General features: G+C 45.0%; 1 protein-coding gene across 1 annotated transcript; it reads left to right on the top strand.

Annotated features, from left to right (window-relative positions):
• Positions 1–288: 288 nt before the first annotated feature.
• On the top strand, positions 289–22,503 carry AKR1B10 (aldo-keto reductase family 1 member B10). Its single transcript, XM_056124010.1, has 10 exons — positions 289–416; positions 4,921–5,088; positions 6,304–6,420; positions 7,339–7,416; positions 8,925–9,047; positions 9,762–9,868; positions 10,257–10,338; positions 11,869–11,952; positions 12,771–12,853; positions 22,180–22,503. The coding sequence occupies exons 1-10, from the start codon at positions 351–353 to the stop codon at positions 22,220–22,222; spliced, it is 951 nt and encodes a 316-aa protein (XP_055979985.1). The 5' UTR covers positions 289–350; the 3' UTR covers positions 22,223–22,503.
• The last annotated feature ends 789 nt before the right edge of the window (positions 22,504–23,292 follow it).

The raw sequence follows: 23,292 nt of genomic DNA, 5'->3' as shown, positions 1-23,292 counted from the left end.
CTTTCATTTCCTGTTAGGAAAAGAAAACAGGCGTTCTCAAAATTTCCCAAGCGTCCCTTTCCAAAGCAATTCATACAACTCTGTTTAAGATTACATCTTCGGGGGAATGGGGTGTGTGTGTGGCGGGGGAAGGTTTTGAACTTTAAACTTTGCAAAGTTTGAAGTTTAAAGTTCGCAAAGTTCATATGCAAAACCGAGCCCCGCAGAAAATTTTGCAAGGCGGCTCGGAGAACTTGGGCGTTGCGAGAATAAAGTTCTGCGGGCGCCCCGCCCAGGCTCCGCCCTCGAAGCCCGGCGCTATTTACCAGCTGCCCGGCTGGTCGCTGCGCTCAGCGCTCTCTGCCCGCACCATGGCAACCTTCGTGGAACTCAGCACCAAGGCCAAGATGCCCATCGTGGGTCTGGGCACCTGGCAGGTACGTATGCTGATATCTGCACGTCTGTCTCCCGGGGCAGGGGCCGTGGGCTCTTTCTCCCTCTGTCTCCTCCGGGAAGGCTCTGCGAACGCGGCGGGGGTGGTGAGGGGTGTGGGTGAGCGTTTGGTCCAGGATCCTTGGATGCAGATGATTTTGCTTTCCGGGGGGGGGGGGGGGGGCGGGGGGAGGAGGAGGGGCGGATGCAGGATGCTGGCGCGCCTGACTATCTTGCCCGGTGTGCCTAATGAGCACTTGGTGAGCTAGATTTAAGAGCGTTGCTAGATTAGGGACGGAAAGGGGGGTTAGGGGCGGAGAATAGTTGATTTTTCCTGCTTTCAGGGAAAAAAAAAAAAACGAACACGGCCTTTCCCCGAATCCCCACCCCTGGTTCTTAGGTACTTAAAGGCTCTCTTGGGTGTGCTGCCACGTGAGGGTGGAAGGAAGGGGTGACCTTGCACGTGGAGTCCTGGAGCAGTACTGTCAGTTTGCGCTGCTGAAACTCAGGGACGGTGCGGGCAGGCTCCTGATTCGGATTTTCAACCTTAAACCCAGAAATGCTGTGATCCGAGAAGGGTGGGGCCGCGAAGGAGGGGAGCCGAGCCGAGCTGAGATAGACTCGGGAGCAAGCAAAACACGACCGCGGCTCCTCCCTGGCTTCTGTGAGGCTGATTCCTGAGCCGCATCTCAGGGTTGTTGCACCCCCTTCTGAACTAGTAAACTGAGACCCCCCGAGAGCCTAGCGCTCGGTGGCCAAGCCTTACCTTTCAAAGTTATGCTTCACGCCCTGTGCGCAAACCGTGAGGTGATTTTATTGGGCAGAGAGCATGTGAAAACAACGTGAGAGTACAAGTGAAGGAACTGGGAAAAGAAGAGGGGACTGTGAACCCCTAGGATGGAGGAAATGTGGGGGACAAAGTGGCTAAAAATAGCAATGGAAGTTCAGAGGTTTTCCTCAGCTGTTCACAAGGAGAGAGAACCTTTGCATGATGAGGAGTTCCTGGTGGCCCTTTCTTTAAAAAAAAAAAAAATTATTGTGAAGAACTGTGATTTGTAACGTTGTTGATAGTTGAGTTTTGGACACACCAAGTTCTAGCACCAATCCGACAACTAGTATCACCTTCCCTCCCACACCCTCAGCTGCCTTCTTCCACAGGCACATCTTAGATTTGGTGGTTTGTACATGGCTGACCCAAATTCAGTTTTTGGTGGTTTTAGTTTGGAGCTCATGTTTCAGGGTTGTTGAGGCTGTGGTTTGGATATAGAGCTATACCACTCTCCCACATTACTGATGTACCTCAAGCCTCTTATCTCTGCTCCCCCAATGCTTTCTTTCCTCATCTTTTTACTCCCTGCCCCCAGATTTATTTCCTTCATTACACTTTTCTTCCCTTTACTCTGGGGTCAAGGGTAATTTAGGCATCCCTTTTTTTTCTACATTACATTCCCTCAGACAGTTAATCTATATACCACAGTTAAGTGAGATCATCCTGTGTTTGTCCATCTTCTGGTTTATATCACTCAACATGATATCTTCCAGTTTTATTTAGGCCGCAGCAAATTGCATGACTTCATCATTTTTTGCAGCTGCATAGTATTCCATTGTGTATGTATACCACATCTTCATAATCCATTCATCAGTGGTTGGGTACTTAGGTTGAGTCTTCTATCTTTGCAACAGTACTAAGTGCTGCAATGAATAGTGGTGTGCTCCCGGGGGTCCTTTCTGAAGGACCGTAGGTGGCATCCAGAAGATGTCTCAAATCTGGTTCAGTTAGATACCTCCAAATTATACTGCATTTCAGAGGGATGTTATTAGAACTAGCTAATTAAACACCAATGACTTATGTAAGATAATTGATTTTAGCCAGGTCTTTCTATCTGTATCTGCCCTCTGCCTGTGTACTTCTATTTATAATATAACTCTGTTGGTTGCTCCCACCTTTGTGTCCCTGAGTTGCAATGCCCACCTCTTGATCCCCACTTTAGTATCAGCTGGCATCATTGCAGTGTCCACACATGAAACCATTGAATCTGTCAGTACAGTCTACACATTATTTTCTAAGTGTGTTCATTTTCTCTCCCACCAAATTCACCAATGATGAACCATTGATTCACCAACGATGGAGCCAATGATAGAACTAGTTTCCCAGAGTCATTAATAGTTTTTTTTTTTCTTCTCTCTGGTCCCTCTGTTGGTTTCCTCTTCCAGCCTCTCTCCAGTCTGGCCAGGAGGGGTCATCCTCAGCATGCCTGCTTGGTCCAGCTGGATGAACATGTCCATTCTGGCTTCAATTTCTGCTTTTCTCTTAAAACTTTTTGGGCTCTTTGACTCAATCAGAGCTTGGGTGGGTCTCAGTCTCACTGTCATGGGGAAAAGAATTGCTTCCAGCTCACCCATGACTCTCAGTCCATAGACATTTATTTAAAAAAAAATTTTTTTGGGGGGGCAGAATTTTAGAATTAAATGTCAGGCTGCTGAAAGCATTGTTTTAGAAGATATAATTTGAAAGGATTTCATACCAGGAAGGTAAAGGAAGGTGTAGTGGTTGGGAGGCCTGCCTCTCAATGTGCTTATCTTTTGAAATAGAAGAAGCTTTCAAGGGATTTGTGAAAGGTGAATAGTAAGTGCTTTTGCTCCTAGTTTGCTTTGGCTAGGTTGGACAGAATGAAGGATTTCTTTTTCTTTTGTTTTTGGGCCACACCCTCTATGCTCAGGGTTTACACCTGGCTTTCCCTCTGGTATCACTCATCAGGGAACTATATGGGATGCAGGGGATTGAATTTGGGTCAGCCATGTACAGGTACAAGTACCTCTGCACTGTTCATGCAACCCATGAATATGTGTTTTTCATGTATTTAACGTATTTTTAAAAATTTATTTTAGGGGCTGGAATGATAGCACAGCAGGTAGGGCGTTCGCCTTACAAGCGGCCAACATGGCCGACCCGAGTTTGATTCCTCTGCCCCTCTCGGAGAGCCTGGCAAGCTACCGAGAGTATTCGATATGCCAAACACAGTAACAACAAAGTCTCCAATGGAGACGTTACTGGGCCTGCTCGAGCAAATCGACGATCAACGGGAGGGCCTATTTTAGGGGTCGGAGAGATAGCACAGTAGGTAGGGCGTTTGCCTTGCACTCAGCCGACCCAGGGTCGATTCCCAGCATCCCATATGGTCCCCTGAGCACCGCCAGGAGTAACTCCTGAGTGCAAAGCCAAGAGTAACCCCTCTGCATCGCCGGGTGCGACCCCAAAAAGAAAAAAAATTATTTTAATTTTTTTTCTAATGTATTTATTTATTTATTTGGTCTTGAGTGGGTAAGGACACTCTGATCTCTTTCTCGTATATAGACCTCTTCTGAGGAACTCCGAGGCCTGCTTGGGCTCACTTGGACATGCTTATTCTTTTAGGGTGAGCCGAATGGTTCAGACTTAATCCACTGAGCCCAGGCCCAGTGGTTCTGGGCCCTACCCTAGGGCTATCCTAGAGTGCTGGGGACGGAGACTGAAAAAATAATTTAGGGCCTCACACACGCAAACCATGCTTACCACCCCAGACATCTGCCTCCCTACCCCAAGAAACTTGATGTTGATTATTATTTTTGCTTTTTGGGTCACACCTGGTGATGCTCAGGGGTTACTCCTGGCTTTGCACTCAGTAAATACTCCTGGCGGTGCTCAGAGGACCATATGGGATACTGGGAATTGAATCTGGGTCGGCCGCGTGCAAGGCAAACACACTACCTGCTGTGCTATCACTCCAGCCCCTGATTATTATTTTTGGCCACACCCAGAAATGTTCAGGGCTTACTCCTGGCTCAGTGCTCAGGGGCCATTCCTGTTGAGTTTCAGGGCACCATCTGGGGTGCCAGGGTTTGAACCCAGGTTGGTTGGCCACTTGCAAGGTAAAACGCCCTGCCTGCTGCACTCTCTCCAGCCCCCAAACCCTGTTCTTACAAGGTTTTCTTGTGATCTTTCTCCAAACAGATAATTAGATCTTGACTTGCGTCCTCTGATCATAGGCGCTGTGCTAAATGCTTCACAGTCACAGTGGGTTAGCACAAAGGCTGCCAGAGGCATTGTGAGTTCAACTGCCATTTAGCAAGCAACCTTTAGAGAGATGAAATCATTTGCCCCAGACCACAGAGTTCTGTGATGAGCCTTGATTATGCCATACGCGCCATTGGTTGATTTTAGAGTTCGTGTTCAGCCTGGTCATTCGAACATTTGGGTCAGGAGCCTGCTGTTCCTCCACTTCACCTGGGGACCTTCAAGGCTGGAGGGTTGGCCTGAATGAGAGGGGAATGGTTATTTTAGCCAAGTGAGGCAGTGAAGCCCTAATCATCCAGTTCACTCCATTTCCTTCCTCCTATTTGAAAACGTTGCCCAAAGTGTATTCCCCTCCCAGGTGGAGATCCTGGTTTTGGAGGGGGCAAGTGGTGTGGAAGAGTCTGTTGGAGGTGGGCTCAAGCTAAGAATCCAGGAGCTTTCTTTTTTCTTGCCAGTCTCCCCCAGGCATGGTCAAAGAAGCCGTGAAGGTGGCCATCGACGCGGGCTATCGCCACATTGACTGTGCCTATGTCTACCAGAATGAGAATGAGGTGGGCGAAGCCATCAAAGAGAAGATCCAGGAGAAGGCTGTGAAGAGGGAGGACCTCTTCATCGTCAGCAAGGTGCCTGGCTGGGGGGTGGCAAGCTGCTGCAATAAGGCAGGTGGAGGCCGGTGGATGGACTGGGATTAGTTCAGCACCCAGAATCTGGCCAACTTCTACTCTCGAACTTTCTTTGGCCCAGCCCTCTTCATCTCGGTCCTTCTAACAACATCCTTGGGATGCAAGCACCATCCACATACTGCACATATGGAGGGGCTTTTAGTCGGCTGAAAGTGGCTCCATGAAACCAGAGCGGTGTCCTGAGGGCCACCGCTCCAATCATGACGATCCATCTGCCCTAGGACCAAGGACTAGAGTGCCGTCAGGGAAAGATCCGGAACCCTGCTTTTCAGCATTGGGGTTCTCAGAGGCTCTCTCTAGTTCAAAGGTTCCTAGCCAGCGGGTATTTGCAAGGTGGTAGGGACATTTTTTAAAAAATTGACACATGGAATTTCCTTTAGTTCAGTCTAGTAAATGATGAGTTACAAAATGTGATTTTTTTTTTTTTGCTTTTTTGGGTCACACCCAGCGACACACAGGAGTTACTCCTGGTTCATGCACTCAGAAATCTCTCCTGGCAGTGCTCGGGGGACCATATGGGATGCTGGGAATCGAACCTGAGTCTGCCGCGTGCAAGGCAAACACCCTACCTGCTGTGCTATTGCTCCAGCCCTATGATTTTTTTTAAAGGGTGCAGTAAGTGAGTAAGGGTTGAGAATCCCTGAGTGTGTATTGCATCTACCTGACAACAGTATTTTGGGGTTCTTGGAAAGCCCATGTGTGTATCTGTTGAGACAAGCCAAGATCACAGCATATGGTTGAGTCTGGATAAACTCCCTGTTGACCCATCCCTGAGAGGGGCTGTAGGTGGGTTTAGAGACACTGAGGTTTAAAGAGAACCATGTGTTTAAATTTTAGAGTGCTTGAAATTTCAAAACTTTCAAAAGACTACAGGCAGGAGGTGAGTAATACACTTAAGCCCGTATCAGTACCCTTAAACAGTAAGATGAAGTGTAGAGACATAAGGAGACAAGGAGAGTTGATGTCCCCAGTCTGTACCGAATGCTGTTGACTTGCTCAGCCCCCCACACCTGCATCTGGTCCATCAGCCAACGTGGCTGTCAGAGACCTGAGCCTCCCGGTTAAAGCAGGGTGCATGCCCCAAAGCGGGGAGAAGGAGTTGTGAGATGGCCCAGTCTTTGCTCAGCATTGATGTTTCACTACTGTGCTCTGCAGTTGTGGCCCACCTTCTTTGATCGACCCCTAGTGAAGCAAGCGTTTCAGAAGACCCTCCGGGACCTGAAACTGGACTACCTGGACCTTTATCTTATCCACTGGCCACAGGGATTACAGGTTTGAGCTCCTCCCATCTCTGTCAATCTCTATTTCCCAGGGAGGGGCTGTAGGTGGAGATTGTGCCAGAGCTGGATGCTGGAGTGGGTAGAATCGGGGGCCTTTTACTTGATAACTTGACCCGTAGGCTGCCAGGAGGAGATGATAGAGCTTAACGGCATTGGTCTGGAAGGGAGCCCAAGACCCTCTTGGCTCCCTCTCTGCTGTGAGTCAGAGAAATCCTAATTTCTGGCATTTCAGACAAGCTGCAGCCACCCTTTAGCCTTTAACCTGATTCCAGGTCAAGGGATCCCCTCCCAAGGGAGTGTTTACGCAATTGAACTATAAGGGAAAGCCTAGCCCTCTTGTTAATCAAGACACACCCAGGGGGTGCCATCATCAAGGTAAGTCAAGTACCCAAGGAGGCGCCAGCCATCCACTGCCAGGGAGACAACACCCACTGCCCGGGGCTCGGATATCTGCTGCTGAGAGAGAGGAGAGACCATGTTTCCCAGTTCTCTAACCTCCTGACCTGCTAGAGTGATGCTGTCTCTAATCCCTGGATTCTCGATGAAGCAAGGCACCACTCCTTTTGAAAGCTAATCCTTATCTAGTGGTTCTGAAATTGAAGTTCGCCCTAAGGAGGTTCCTTCCTGAAGCTTTATCAATGAGAGGAAACTCATGTTCTTGTTACTGGTGGCTTTTGGAAGGTGCTAAAGATAGATTCTAAAGCCAGACCAGCTGTTCCTCAAATACTACTGTAGATTGAGGTCAAGATTTCACTGAAACTCAACTTCCAGAAAGTAGTTCTCCCGAGTTGGCAGGGGAAATGATCTGCCTCTGTAGGTGTTTAACACCAGTCAGGATCCTGAATCCACATTTAACAGAGTCAAATGCGCTGATGTATTTTGCCCTAAACTTTTTATTCTTCTTTTATAGGCTGGGGAGGTCCTTTTACCGAAAGATGATAAAGGGAATATAATCCCCAGTAAGGTCACATTCTTGGATGCCTGGGAGGTATGTCTTATGTTTATCTAAATGTGCCGGGAGTGAACCCATAAGGGTCTAGAGAATTAGTGTTCCTCCTCAGTTTTCTCCTTTTAACAAAATCTTGTAATAAATACTAATAGTATTTATCTTTTAGCATGTGGTGGGCTTTTGTCTCCATCCTCTCCAACAAGTCCCCTTGTTTTCACAGTGCTGGGTTCTTGAGGGTTTGAGAATGACTGACTGACAAATATAAGATTGGGAGGCACGAAGAGTGTGTCAGAGGAAACGGGTAGACCTAAACGGATGATAGCTTTTCACGTGGAAGTTCAACCAGTTCTGCAGAAATGTCCTTAATCTTCTTGAAGCAAAGTCAGGGTGGAACCCTGCACCCCCACCCCATGACACCTGACCTATGCCCTGCAGAAACCTCTATGTTATCTCACTGTCCAAGTCAGACATTTCAGGAATTCTTCTATCATCCATTCTAGACTTTTGCCAGTAGGAAGATCTATGTCATCTAGTGGTTCTCAACTGGCATTTGCATTTAAATCACGTGGGGAGTTAAAAAAAGAATAATTCCCAAAGTCCATGTTACATCTTAGACCCAATTTAGTAAGAGACTCTGGCTGGGAACAGAGGATATCTGTATATTTTTAAAACTCCCAGGTGCTTCCAAATTTCAATTAAGTTTGAGAATCACTGGACAGAGGTTGAACCCCTCATGATTATCTCTCTTACAATCTTTGCTCCTTCTTTCTTCCCCCACCTGCTTTTTTTTTTTAAAAAAATCTCTTTTCTCCAAGTTAATTTTTGGGTTTTAAGAGCCCTGGTCCTTCCTTCTCCGACCTCCCTCATCCCCTGGGCAATGCCTGGGAATCCGAGCAGCTCTTGTTTCATGGCTAATGGGTCCCCAAAGGAAAGCTTAGCACTTTCACTGAACTTTAAGAGACTCAGGAGATGGAAACACATCATTTACTTCTACCTGCTGAGAATTTGGCCCTGTAGTCAATGAATAATGAATCCATGTTGAATTGGGAGTTTCAGCTAACATATTAACATACTTTTGGGTGAATTCAGCAAAGTACTCTTTGTAGGATGAAAATCATTAAAAGTTACCTTTCTTTGATGCAGTTTCTGCACCAACGATTGTGAATTCCTAATTGAACAGTAGTCAAATTTCAACTCCACCTGATCTCTTCTCTCTTCACCCCTGATGTCAGAGGGGTGACGTTCCCAGTGAGCTTAATATTCCTGCTAACCACCCTTATTTCTGTGGGAGAAGGTACCTCAGAAACCTAGATCACCCAGATTTCAAGGATTGGAACAAAGTCGAACCCTTTCACCTTTTATCTCTAGCTTCATTGGTCTAAGAAAGCTTGGTAGGGTAGAGCCTTGATTGACTCCCACAAATTGGATTGAAATTCCCTTTTAAGTGCTTTGATCTACTCTCTTGCCATGGATCCTTTACCAACTTCTATCTCAGAGAGGTCCCCAGGGTCCCTCCCACATTGCCCATATCTGTTCTTCTGTGACAGGCCTTGGAGGAGCTGGTGGACGAGGGATTGGTGAAAGCCCTCGGGGTGTCCAACTTCAACCACCTCCAGATCGAAAAGATCTTTAACAAACCCGGACTTAAACACAAGCCAGTGACTAACCAGGTAAATTCTGTTTAACACCAGGATCGAAGGCCCTACCACAGTGTGATTTTAGAAGGGGAGAGGGTGGTGGAACAGAGCCAGCTGTGTTCAGAGCAAACTCCCAAATGCTCTCACGAATCATTCCTGGCCTGTTCAGAAGTGACCCCCTGAATATGTGGAGCTGGGCATGGAACATGGGTCAGCTGCATACAGGGTGGCTGGCTTCCTATCTGGTGTACTGTCTCTCCAGCCCAGTGACTTTTAAATCATTGGAGGCAAGCTCAGTGTAAGCTGTCGCATTTCAGGGCTCTGCCTGTGATCTGGACACTTTGGGGAGGGGTGAAAGGTCTTGGGTTCTGGATTAGTCAGTCTATCAGAAGCTATTTTTTCTTTTTGTTTCACACCTGGCGATGCACAGGGGTCACTCTTGGCTCTGCACTCATGAATTACTCTTGGCGGTGCTCAGGGGATCATATGGGATGCTGGGGATCAAACCCGGATTGGCCGTGTGCAAGGCAAATGCCCTACCCGCTGTGCTATCGCTCTAGCCCCAGAAGCTGTATTTTTGCTTGGGGATCCGTGTGTATGAGTGTGTGTGTGTGTGTGTGTGTGTGTGTGTGTGCTTGTGCGTGTGCATGTGTGTGTTTGTAGTGTAGTGTAGTGTTTAGAATTGCCTATGAGTGGCTGAAAAGGCAGGTCTGCTTTCCAGGTAACAGGGATCACTTGCTTTTGCAGGTTGAGTGCCACCCCTACCTCACCCAGGACAAGCTGATCGAGTACTGCAAGTCCAAAGGCATGGTTGTGACTGCTTACAGCCCTCTGGGGTCTCCTAATAGGCCTTGGTAAGACTTTAATGGGATCTTCCTCTTGATACTCTTCAAAAACTTGTTTAATAACTGGTTGCTGCTAGTCTAGGACTATAAATCATCCAAGAGAAATACTACTAAGGTGATGTACCCAGCATACCCCAAATGTGGGGGAAATAGAACTTAAAAAACAAACAAATAAACAAGACAGCATGTCTGACTTTCTGGGACTACTCCTATTTTGCCAAATGCTAAGACTTCAGAGCCCAGAGGTGGGCACTTGGGGAAGACACAAAACTTTCATGGTCTCCTGCCATGTGTCTCCTGTAAAGACTGATGATGAGCCTAAGGACCATCACTGGAAAGATCTTCATCTATTTGGGGTGACCTTGTGATGCTCACACCAGCCTTTTTCTATCTCCAGGGCCAAGCCAGACGAGCCTGCCCTGCTGGAGGACCCCAAATTAAAGGAGATCGCTGCAAAGCACAAAAAGACCACAGCTCAGGTACCGTGTGTGTGTGCAGGGTTGGTTGGTTGGTTGGTTGGTTGGATTCCTGGTCCCATCTCCAGCCCCTAGAAAATCCATCTTGGGTTTAAATCCTGTGTTGTCTTTACCTTTTTATTTGTGTAATCATTTCTATATATTTGTTAGATTTTAAAATAAATTCATTTATTTTATTATTTTAATATTTAATTGTTACTGTGTTTGGCATATCGAATATGTCATGGGGAGCTTGCCAGGCTCTGCCGTGCGGGCGAGATACTCTCGGTAGCTTGCCGGGCTCTCCGAGAGGGGCGGAGGAATCGAACTCGGGTTGGCCATGTTGGCTGCATACAAGGCAAACGCCCTACCGCTACATTTAATTTTTATATGTTTAATGTACTGAAAATATATTTATAGTTTTGGGTTTTTTATTATATTTTTAACACCTCCAAGAGGAATAAAAGAGGCAAAGAAGTCCTCTCATATTCTTCCTTGAAAATCTCTTTGAATATCCAGGAAATAAAAGGCATTTCTTAACAGACGATGGCATCAGCAATGGTTTCCTGTTGAGCTGACAGTCCAGCCATGAGACTATGACTGTTGGACCTGAGAGATTCTGGTTTAGATTCGAGCTCTATCACTTAACTTATGACCCCCAACACTGTTTCATGCCACTTTATTATTATTATTATTATTATTATTATTATTATTTTTACAGCAGTAAGGCCTTGCACGTGGCCAACCCGGCCAACCCAGTTTCGATTGCTCCGCCCCTCTGGGAGAGCCTGGCAAGCTACCGAGAGTATCTCGCCCACACGGCAAAGCCTGGCAAGCTCCCTGTGATGTATTCGATATGTCAAACACAGTAACAAGTCTCATAATGGAGACGTTACTGGGCCCGCTTGAGCAAATCAATGAACAACGGGAGGACAGTGCTATTATTATCTACTTAGAAATCAGGGTCAAGCTTTGGAAATTTTCTTTTGTTTTTTAGTTGTTTGTGGTCTGTTGCCAGGATTGGGGGAGCAGGGAATGGGGAGTATAATATTTTATTTTGTTTGTTTTGTTTTGTTTAGGTTAGTTTTGCTGTGCTGGGGTCAAGCTCAGGGCCTCATACACTCTACTATTAAGCCACACCCCAGATTATTCTCTACTTTTCATATAAAGAAAATCAGGGAGCCAGACAGATAGTTTCGGGTTAAGGACCCATTCTGGTTCAAATCCCCAGAACCACCAATATTCCCCCTGAGCATCGCCAGGGATCACTTCTGAGAAGAGGCAGAAATAGCCTATGAGTACCATTGGGTGTGGCCCCAGACATTACCCCCTCCCCCTATAAAAACCATGAAAAAGGAAAACCATAGTCTTGCGAAGATAAAAAGAGATGATTGAATAAAAGAATGTCAGATGTCTGAGAGTTATCAAGGGATCAGCCAGTATTTGCTGGTGTAACTAGAGACACAGTGAATAGCAGAGAGATTTTCTTTTTCCACTTTAGCAGAGGAGACGGGTTTGTAGGTGAATGAGAGTATGATGTCCCTGTCTGCACAGGTTCTGATCCGGTTCCACATCCAGAGGAATGTGGTCACAATCCCCAAGTCTGTGACGCCTTCACGCATCATTGACAATTTTAAGGTGAGAGTCTGGCTGGTGGGCCCTGGTTTTCCTTAGTGGGAAGGGTGGGTTGGGGAGGCTTCTTCATTTGATCCTGTGTGGTCTGCGGGTCGTAGCCCCCTCTCACCCATCATGTCCACTCTTAGGTCAGGGAGCTGACCTCAGATGAGCTAGGATGACTAACCCCTGGACCAAGGATGTGCTGGGAGTGTACCCATGACCCTCCTGAGTGGTTCTGATAAGTCTGAGCTTAGCTGTACCTCTCCACAAGGATGAGCCCCAAATGGTCCTTGGGCACTAGGGTCATGGGTTATATTCTAAGCAGATGCTCCTGCCCCCTCATTCATCATCCCAACCACAGAGGAGGTATGAGCCTTGCCTGAAGAATGTTCTGGAAAAACCCATAGTCCACTAGAGACTCTTGCATGTAACTGAGCTTTGATGCCTCTATGCCTAGTGGTTCTCCCTTTTGGAATACCAAGTCCTATCAATATGGCAGCCTTCATGCAGAGCCTCTAGGGGAAGCAAATTTGTAGCCAATGAACACAGGAGAAACTTTTTTTTTTTTTTGGTTTTTGGGTCAGACCCGGTGATGCACAGGGGTTACTCCTGGCTCTGCACTCAGGAGTTACTCCTGGCGATGCTCAGGGGACCATATGGGATGCTGGGAATCGAACCTGGGTCGGCCGCATGCAAGGCAAATGCCCTATCCACTGTGCTATCTCTCCAGCCCCTCACAGGAGAAACTTTTGTAGTAGAAGGCCATGGTCATGACTGGCTTTCTCCTATTACACCTGGAATGGGCTTGTCAATGACATTTGGGACTCTTGTCTCTCCAGGTCTTTGACTTTAAATTGAGTGATGAAGACATGGCGACCATCTTAAGCTTCAACAGAAACTGGAGATTATGCAACATAGACGGGTGAGTGATATGCTCTAGGAGCATTGTCAGAAATCTTTCTACAGAACTGGAGGGTTTGCGGAAGGCATGTGAAACTACTTTCACTGTCATTAAAATATTAAATTTTTAGTATTTTAAATTAAAAAATTTAAAATACCCAAATTATTTTCTGGTAGTTTGGAAAATTAAAAACCATACCTGAAAATTTGGATGAGAAAAGACACATTCCAAAATATATAGCTAAACTTCTGGACATGGAGCTAGAATTTTCATTCATTCAATATTTAATGAGCAGCTACATGGCACTTTTTTTTTTTTTGGGTCACACTCAGTGATGCACAAGGGTTACTCCTGGCTTATGCACTTAGGAATTACTCCTGGCAGTACTCAGGGGACCATATGGGATGCTGGGAATCGAACCTGAGTTGGCTGCATGCAAGGCAAATGCCCTACTTGCTGTGCTATCACTCCAGCCCCCATGGCACATTTTAAACACTTGGGACATCATATTAAACAGAATTCTTTCCTCTATTCAGGCTGACAGTCTAGTAAAGATGTAAATAAATAAACTCAAATATGAAGAATAAAAATGAGTCCTACAACTGACAAACTGAAGAAACATTATCTAATATTCTATTTCATTACTTTCTTTGCTAAGGAAGTATGAAAAAACTCAAAATACATGTCTGGTTGCACATCCAGAGGAATGAATTTTAGAATTTATTAAATACTACTACTTAAATACTATATTTTTTAAATTTAAGAATTTAAGAAATAGAGAAACAGAGATAAGAAATGGTGGGTGATGCTAAAATGGATACTCTAAATAGTGTGGGCCACATGAGACTTGGCTGGCAAGGTGACTGTTGAACAGGGTTGAAATAAGGATAAACTTTGTACATTATCAGGGCAAAGAACTGTCTTGACAGTGAGAATGGTTAGTACAAAGGTCTGGGGGTGGGATTGTGCTTGGAACATTCAAGCATAAGGAGGCCAGTGGAGTTTGATCAGAATTCGTGAGAGAAAATGAGGTCAGGTAGAAATTAGAGACTTAGCTCAGGCAAGGTGGCATAGACCCTTCCTGGAAAGGAATTTAGCGTTGCTTTTTAAACTTCTTTGTTTTAATGCTCAGATTCACTTCAAGTAGTGCTCAGGGGGCCATAAGTGTTTCAAGCATCAAAACAGGATCAGCTACATGCAAGGCAAACACTTATCCTCTCTTGCTAACCCTGATATGACATGTTTTTTGCATATGTATTTGTAAATCTTGGTTTGGGGCCCACACCTGGCTATGCTTAATGCTCACTCCTGAGTCTGCACAGAGATAACACTTGAAGGGGCTCAGGGAATAGGGTATCATGCTTGGGACCAAACCTGAGTTGACTTCATTAAGTCAAATACCTTATATGCTATATTATTTTCCCAGCCACTATCTGGCATGTTATAAAAGAATCACCCTGACTTTACCATTAAGTGACTACAAGACTAATATAAAAATCAGGGATGAGATGACAGTAGCTGGATTTGGGTAGGAAAGAGGTGAAAAAAAAAGATCCAATTCTGGATGCATTGGGCAAGTAAAGCCAATTCACTGTCACTGTCCTCCCATTGTTCATCGATTTGCTCGAACGGGCCCAGTAACATCTCCATTGTGAGACATGTTGTTACTGTATTTGGCATATTGAATACATCACGGGTAGCTTGCCAGGCTTTGCCGTGCGGGCGAGATACTCTCGGTAGCTTGCCAGGCTCTCCAAGAGGGGCGGAGGAATCGAACTCAGGTCAGCCATGTTGCCTGCGTGCAAGGCAGACATCCTACCTGCTGTGCTATCGCTCCAGCCCCAAAGCCAATTATATTTGTTAAATAAATAGAAGTCAAGGGTACTTCCAGGTTTTGTTTCCGTTGAGTGTTTGCCCAAGCCACACAAGAATGGAATTATTATTTGGGAGGAGAAATTAGGAGTTTGGTTTGGAATGCCCAAATGCCCATTTGATGCTAATAGGCATTTGGATGTCTGCATGGAATCGGAAGAACTTCTCTGGCTATAGATAAACATCTCAGAGACAGTAGCACCTGGGTAACATTTTAGATAGACAGAAAAATGAATTTCCAAAAAATAGAGCAGATAGAGAAAGCCTTTTGTTAGTGGGAAAGTTTTCACAGCTTGTGGAATCTTGCTCTGTGATATGGAAAGAATTACATGACAGAGCTGAGCTTATGAGATCTGGTTTATTTGTCCAAGTCAAGGGAGATATGAACATAAGCGAGTGGGAGAAATCAGGACTGCCTGTGAAGGCTCCGAGACAGGCTTCTCAGAACAGTGCTTCTGCAGCAAAAGGTTTTTATAACTTCCGGTCTCAGAAGGTGGTCCCTAGCATCTCAGTTGGGCGTCTTATCTCTAGGACTGAAGACTGTGCTTAGCATGCATGAGCAGAGGTTTGATGTCCAGCACCACATGGCCCCCTGTTGGGAGTGACCTTTGAGTATTGAGTTGAGAGTAGCCCCCACACACCACAGAATGTGACCCCCAAAACAAAGTGTTGCTTGAGCTTCCCGCCCCTTGTGTGTGCACACACGCGCGTGTGCGCACACAGACGCACATGCATATACCCAGGAGAAGGGGAGAGGCTAGTGTTGGAAATGCCTTCCTGGCTCACAAAATCCAGAAGCTGCTAGAAAAGCGCCTTTAGTACTGACTGGCCAGATGAAAAGCAGTAATAGAATAGTCAATATAATAACAGGAATGACATAAAGACATGATAATAACACAACTCTGCCCGCTCTGAAAGATAATACATTAAATCTATAAGCAGGATTTATTCAGAAACAAAACAGGAGAAATAGATGGTGTTCAAGGTGAAATCCACCTGTACTTCCCCTCTTCAACTTTCATCACTGCCTTCTAAGACTTCCCAAACCCTCCCACTCAGTGCTCCAGGAAAAGGAAAAAAATGGAATACACAATACATTGTGGGTTCTCTCTAGCCTCCATATCTAATTTAAGTATCTAAATATAAATGCTTTATTCCCCCCTCTTGCTGGATCTCTCTCTGAAAGCACCACAATCAAGAGTCAGGATTACTTCTGAGTTAATGGTCCCTGTGCCTCAGTATCAGTAAGACATTTCTAGTGTGTCTTGTCCAAGTCTGTCTTGTTGGAGCCAGAAGTAGTGGGGCTCCTTTGGAAGGACTGCTCTAGCATTACCTCTTTTAAGTGCATTGCTTCTATAAAGCATTATAAACAAGCACAGCAATTAACAATAAAACACAAAAGCAGAGAAGTGCAGTATGTTTGATCCAGTTTGTATGATAATACAAAGCTAGAAACTCAAACTGGAAAATCAGTTGGCTCAGATTAAAAAGAGCAAAGGTCTTTTGGTATACTAGTGATAGTCTATGCACTTATCTCCAAGGTTAATATAATTAAAATGGTGTTTTTTCCAGAGGTATTTACCATGTGCAACAGGTGACATTGTTACTGTACAGGCACTAGTATCACACAGATCAATGCCTTTTTTTTTCTATTGACATGCTTAATCAATAGATTGTGTAGCACTGTAGCACTGTCGTCCCATTGGTCATCAATTTGCTCAAGTGAGCACCAGTAACATCTCCATTGTGAGACTTGTTGTTACTGTTTTTGGCATATTGAATATGTCACGGGGAGCTTGCCAGGCTTTTCCATGTGGGCAGGATACTCTTGGTAGCTTGCCACACTCTCCGAGAGGGGCAGAGGAATCGAACCCGGGTCAGCAACGTGCTAGGCAAACGCCCTACCCACTGTGCTGCTGCTCCAGCCCATAGATTGTACAATTATTAAAAATTACTCTTGCTTATGGGTGAAGTAATAGTTGCTCAACTGAAACTATTTGGTTGTGGGATTTGATTAAAGCCTCAATCACGAGAAAGTTCCTCCTGTTATAAAAGATTAGGGTGCAGACAAGAAGTTGTCCAGTTCAAGGGAAGGATACAAGCAAACAACATGAGGCAAAAGAGAACAATAGTGAGAAAAACAGATGGAGGTCTGAGTTTGATAATCTGGGGAAAGCTGTATTTTCAGATGTCTAATTCCCTTTCCTGGCAGTCTTTATCGGAAAGTCATTGGGTGATGTGCAGTTCTTGTTAGGAGGTATTGCTAATCATCAAGGGTGTCACATGAGTCCCAGAATCTATTCCCTGAGGGCTGTTGCTCAGTGAGCTATTTGAGTTTTCTGAAAGGTTCTTTTCCAATAGGTGAATAGTCCAGATGGTATGAGGTGTTGGTTTAGGTCTTTGTCTCCTTGGAGTGTTCTCTGAAATGTCCTTTGTTCTACCAGCTTGTGCTTCCTCTCACTCTACCTTTGCTCCCCCATTCACTGTTGCTATGGTCCACTGAGGGTCACTCTTGGTTAAGGTACTTGCACACTTGGTTAGGATTTACTGGGGATTCTATGAGTTGGCACTTTCATACTTGGCACTTTCATACTTCATCACAGTGGGCCAGGGGTCACATTTGTTGTGGCACTTGATTGAGGGTCACACAAGCAGTCAGGAATTGAACTTGGTGGCAATGTGAGGATGGTGCTGGGATGAAATTCAGATATCCTGCATGCAAGGCAAGTGCTTGCTCCTACAATGAGCCATAACCCTGGTATCCCTGGTATCCTTGTTTTTTTCTTGAAAGAGCTGGAGTTTATCTAACTTAATTGTGAATCCAAAGAAGCATTAACTAGGTAGACAGTTTTCCAGGGATTATCTCAACAGATAGAAGTTGATGAATTAAGAGAGTATGGACTGAGATTTAGAAGTTTGGATGCAATGTTTTGGGTCACAGTCTATGGAGAACCTTTACAGATTTGGTCAACCAAGTTTTAATAGTGCATCAGCTAGATGATGGAAGATTGTAGAAACAGGAAAATGCTGGAGTTTGTGAAAGGCACACCATGTCAGAGAGATTTGTTAAATAGTGTGAGATCCTAGATCAATATAAAGTTCAAAAAGATAATCCCCCAGTGGGTATCATCTTTTCCAAAAGAACTTTGGTACAAAGGACCATTGTTTTATTGGTGAACACATAATGTAATGAAAGTATCCTATCAGAAGTGAAAACTTTTAATTCTCCAATAGAACTGAGTTGTGGTTTGTTCCAAAGGAGAACTTTCTCTTTTGTCTAACCCTATAGTCATTGAATTTTCTACCCTGTTTTTCTTCACCCAGGAGCAACTGTTGGTCTCCTTGAGCAGTTTTCTAAGTTCTTTGAAAAATTACCTCCCGGAACCCTAATAATAATTTATTGGTTCCTTTTAGAGCAGCATTTTCTGCAGAATTATCAGCAAAGTGATTTCATTTATTTCCAGAGTTATTTTTTAGTCTGCCTTGAAATTTTCATTAGAGCCTAATTTGAGGAACAGGAGGAAGAATACCATCCAGCAATTCTGGGAACACATAGTACCACTTTCACATATAAGCCATGATATGTCAACATCCCCAAAGGCATTTTTTTAAGATCCTCACTTGGGGGCATGAGGTTATCAGTCAGGGTCAGACAGTTACAAGGTATTTCTTTTGTGGCAGCAGGAAGAAGACTTAGTAGGTTAAGGTCATTATTCCATGAAAGAGTTATGTGAGAAACAGTCAACTAAGGGATTTTCATAGGATGTAAGATCCAGGGGCACATTGCTTGCTGCTCGAAGGCCAGCAAGATAAGGGTTCAGATATAAGGGTTAGTTGGTGAGAGAAAATTATTTATTTATTTATTTATTTTTATTTTTGATTGGTGAAACACCATGAGGTACAGTTATAGACTTACAAATTTTTGTGCTTGGGTTTCAGTTATACAATGATCAAGTACCCATCCCTCCACCGGCGCCCATCCTCCACCACCACGGGTCCCAGCATCCCTCCCACCCCCCATCCCCCCCATCCCACCCTGCCTCTGTGGCAGGGCATTCCCCCTTTTTCAGTGAGAGAAAATTTGATTTATTCAAGTGTCAGCAAGGTGAAAAGAGGGTCAACTCATTGTCCCCCTAAATTATCTAACTCTGAGGCTGGGGCTTGGGGTTTAAGAAGGGTGGATGGAGGAAAGTCAGTAATAGCCAAAAGGGATTTTGGGTAGATGATGAAAAGGGGATCAGTCAGACACGGTGCTACTGACCTCAGTGTTCTGGTGCAGTCAGGACTCTGTTCTTTGCAAAACTTAAGATATCAATCACCAGAGTGCAATGAGTGCTCTCTATCCCTGGAGCTCTGAATGACAGCAGACGAGGACAAGCTGCTGCTGTTTGGTCCTCTTCTCTTGTCCATGGTTGGCTTCTCACTCCATATTAGACATACAGGTTATAGGAACGTTTCTTAGCACTGGTGTAAAGGCAGAAACAAGGGGGAGGGTGAGAGGGAGGAGGGAGAGGAGGGGGAGGGGAAGAGACAGAGAGAGGAGAGTAAAAGTTCTGTGGAGAACAACATGGTGCTTCTAGCTAGGGCCTGCTTACTCCTATTATCCCCAGTTTCTGGATAGTGCTCCAAGAATGTTTTTTTTTCTCTTATACAAGAGTGGAGAAAAAAAATAATTGATCTTTGGTATAAAGTATGAAGGTCTTTTTACTTTTAGAGTACTGATTAATTTGGGGAAAGAGAAATGTATTTGAATAAAAAAAACCCTCTTGTATTGAGGCACTGTGATTTACAAAGTTATTTATGGTTGAGTTTTAGGCATATATGTTCCAGCACCAATCACCAGTGTCAACTTCCCTCCACCAATATCACCAATTTTCCATCCCACAGCATGCCTCCTTGAAAGGCACATTCTTGAGGCTGGAGCAATAGCACAGCGGGTAGGGAGTTTGCCTTGCACGCAGTTGACCTGGGTTCGATTCTCAGCATCCCATATGGTCCCCTGAGCACCACCAGGAGTAATTCCTGGGTGCATGAGCCAGGAGTAACCCCTGTGCAATGCCGGGTATGACCTAAAAAGCAAAAGCAAAAAAAAAAAAAAAAAAAGAAAGAAAGAAAGAAAAAGAAAGGCACATTCTTAAGTTTGGTCTTTATAGTCTGGATCTCATGTTCTCAGTTTGTTGGTTATCTGCCTTGGTCTACACTGCCAGTTGTCTTAGGTCCCTGGCCCTGTTAGCTCCATCTGCCTCTTCTTACCTCTTATCCCCAGTTTCTTTCTTTTCCTATCTTCTCTGTTCTATATCTAGGGACCGGGGTAATCTAGGGACCCCTCTTTGATGCCTTGCATTCCCTTGTCCCATTATTCTAGATGCCACAAGATGAGATGATCTGGTAATTCTTCTTCTAACTTACTTTGATTAATATGATATCCTCCAGTTCCATCAAAGTTGCTGTAAATTGCATGATTTATTTGAAAATAATTTCAGGGTTTGCCCATAAGAAGGATGGTATCTGAGTCAATAGATTCAAACAACATTGTCTCCAAAACCTCTTATATCTTAGAAGTAGGGAAAATCTAGGATCTTAAAGGGAACTTTTTCAGAGGTTAAAGGTTCAATTAATTCAGTTGTTCTACTTGTATTTTTTTTCTTTTTGGGTCACACCCGGTGATGCACAGGGGTTACTCCTGGCTCTATACTAAGGAATTACTCCTGGCAGTGCTCAAGGGGACCATATGAGATGCTGGGAATCGAACCTGGGTCAGCCGCATTCAAGGCAAACACCCTACCCGCTGTATTACAACCTTTTTATGATCATTTCTCCCTCTGAAGAGAAAGAGATTCCAGTTTGATGATAGTATCTTTACAAGCCTCTATGCAGCCAGTTAATTGAAAGAGGCAGAATAATTAAAGAGGAAGAGGATGAGTCTTTTTCATAAAATTGAAACCAAAGAAACAGATTCAGAAACAAGCTTTTACTTTGTCATTTACTTATCTCTCTATATTTTAAAGACATTTGTTGTTGCTGTAAAATTATTTTAGTACTTTGAGTTAGCTGCTATTTTATATAAGGTAAAGCATAAAACTATAACTCCAGCATTAGTGTGGACAGAGATTTATTCTCAATGGGAAAGTTATTTCTTCCAACTTATTTAGAGTTACAATTAGGTTGGGGTGAGGTGTGGGAAGAAGGAAATCTTTCTATTTTCTGGCAGTCTTATTACTGGGAATTTGAAGACCTTTGGAAAATTACACAACTGAAATTCCTAAAGTTTGAGGAGGCAATCTCTCTTCCAGTGTCTTAGATTTTCACATAAATGGCTAAAACAGTATTTTGGGTTCCATGTAGGGCCCTTCGTCTGTCCTGATAGAAAAGGAAGGATTTTTTTGTTTGTTTTCTTTTAGTTTTGGGGCCACACTCAGTGGTGTTCAGGACTTACTCCTGACTCTGCACCCAGGGATCACTCCTGGCAGGGTTCCCTCCTGGCTCTGCACCCAGGGATCACTCCTGGCAGGGTTCCGGGACCATATGCAGAGCCAGGGATCAATTCCAGGTCAGCTGCATGCAGGGCAAGTGCCCAACTTGCTGTACTATCTGACAAGAGAACGCCTTTGCACATTTTAGTTTAGGTGGCTTGTCTGCAGTTTAAGCGAAGTGATTTGTGGAATTTATTAAATGTAGAGCAGATATTTTCCTTTCTTTCTTTATTTTTTGTTTGTTTTTTGGTCACACCTGACACAGGGGTTACTCCTGGCTCTGCACTCAGGAATTACTCCTGGAGGTGCTCAAGGGACCATATGGGATGCTGGGAATCGAACCTGGGTCGGCCGCATACAAGGCAAACGCCCTACCCGCTGTGCTATTGCTCCAGCCCCATGTTTTCCTTTCTGTCTTTTGAGTACCCCCTTAGAATGTGTCAGGTGTCCTAAACAAACCCTTAATATAGATCATCGATGTTCATAACAATCACAATCTGGTCTGTTGTTCTTTCCCACCCTGAAGTGCTAGAGCAGAGGACAACTTGGAGGAAGTCACTCTCTGCTTTTCTTTTCTTTTTGGTTTGGGGACCACATCTGGTGGTGCTCAGGGCTTACTCTTGGCTCTGCGCTTGAAGATTACTCCTGGCAGGGCTTGGGAGACCTTCTGTGGTGCTGAGGATTGAACCCAGGTCGCCCACACGCAGGCGGGCACCCACACACTGTACTATGGCCCCAGGCCCCGCTCAGTGCTTCTCTTGGCACCAGACTTGTGATTAGTTATCACTCTGAGATTGTTCTGGCAGCCTGGGCTCTGCTTGGTCGGGCTCCTTCCTGGCACTGCAGATGGATTTGACAGGTCCAGATCGGGGCTTCTTCTTTTGTTCCTGCAGAACCTCAGCAGAAGGAGGTTCTTTGAGTACTCGGACTTGCAAAATACACCAGAAAAATTTACCGTTGAACCCAGAACTCACAGGTTCTTTCTGCTCGTTTCCTCTGCAGCTCGGCTCACTTGGAAGATTACCCCTTCCGCGAAGAATATTGAAGCGGAATCTCTCCTTCCATAATGGTCCTGCGGAATTCCCCACTCTCTTCTGGCCTGAAGTGTAACTCTCTGCCAGAGTCCTGTTTTCTCCCGGCAGAACTGAAGTCCCAGGCTGTGCTGCTTCTAGATGGATCCGGTCAACCAAGAACAAACCCTGACAGGGAGATTTAACTCTGACAGCAAATCAGAGTTGGTTGGTTTGTTTTCTCCCTCCCGCCCCCATGTATTTGGTCTGATTGTAGGGAACTCTGCTAAGACCAAGGACACAAAGAATAAAAAGAATAAATAACTATACATAACCAACATGTGTAAAGAGTTTACTATGCACCAATGCTAAGATGCTCTTGCGTGGGGTTGAATCCCGTAATCTCACAACACAGCGCCCCCCCACCACCCCGCTCCCCCATCCCCCATTTGAGGGAGTCAATCTTACAGTTGATAGAGGAGAACATGGAGGGATCAGGGAGGCCAAAGAAGCTGCTCAGGACCCCCATCAGTGCCCACCTTTCTGCAGGTCAGTGGGTCTGAGCGACCACCTAGGGCTATATTTTTGGTCTTCTCTCCCTGTCAAGTCGTCTACTTCCTTCCTTCCTTCCTTCCTTCCTTCCTTCCTTCCTTGCTTGCTTTTCTCGTTCTTTCCATTTCTCACTTTGCATTTTAGATGGCCAGGAATAAAGTTGTTCTACTCATCAGCTAAACGCACAACCACCAATATCCATATCAGGGTCATGAACTCTCTGTTCCCTAACCACCTGGCCTAGAGTCAGGTGCCGGCTCTCATCCTCTTCCCTCATTGCAGTCTTCTAACTTTCTAAGTCCACTCTTAGAACACCCCATCCCCCAAAGGAAACAGTGGGAGCTCCCAGGCATTCAGGGTCCTGTAATTTGTGGGTTTATCCATACCTGATCAACTCTAGTTCCCTGACCTCATATACACATGGTTCTGGCTAATTCTGTCCCTACCTTCATATCTGTCTGTCTGTTCTCCCGTTGTCCATTGATTTGCTCAAGTGGGCCCAGTAACGTCTCCATTTTGAGAGTTATTGTTACTGTGTTTGGCATATTGATAT

This window comes from Sorex fumeus, unplaced genomic scaffold (assembly GCF_029834395.1).
Source record: "Sorex fumeus unplaced genomic scaffold, SorFum_2.1 ptg000048l, whole genome shotgun sequence".
NCBI lineage: Eukaryota > Metazoa > Chordata > Mammalia > Eulipotyphla > Soricidae > Sorex > Sorex fumeus.
This window is presented reverse-complemented; position numbering and strand designations above follow the sequence as displayed.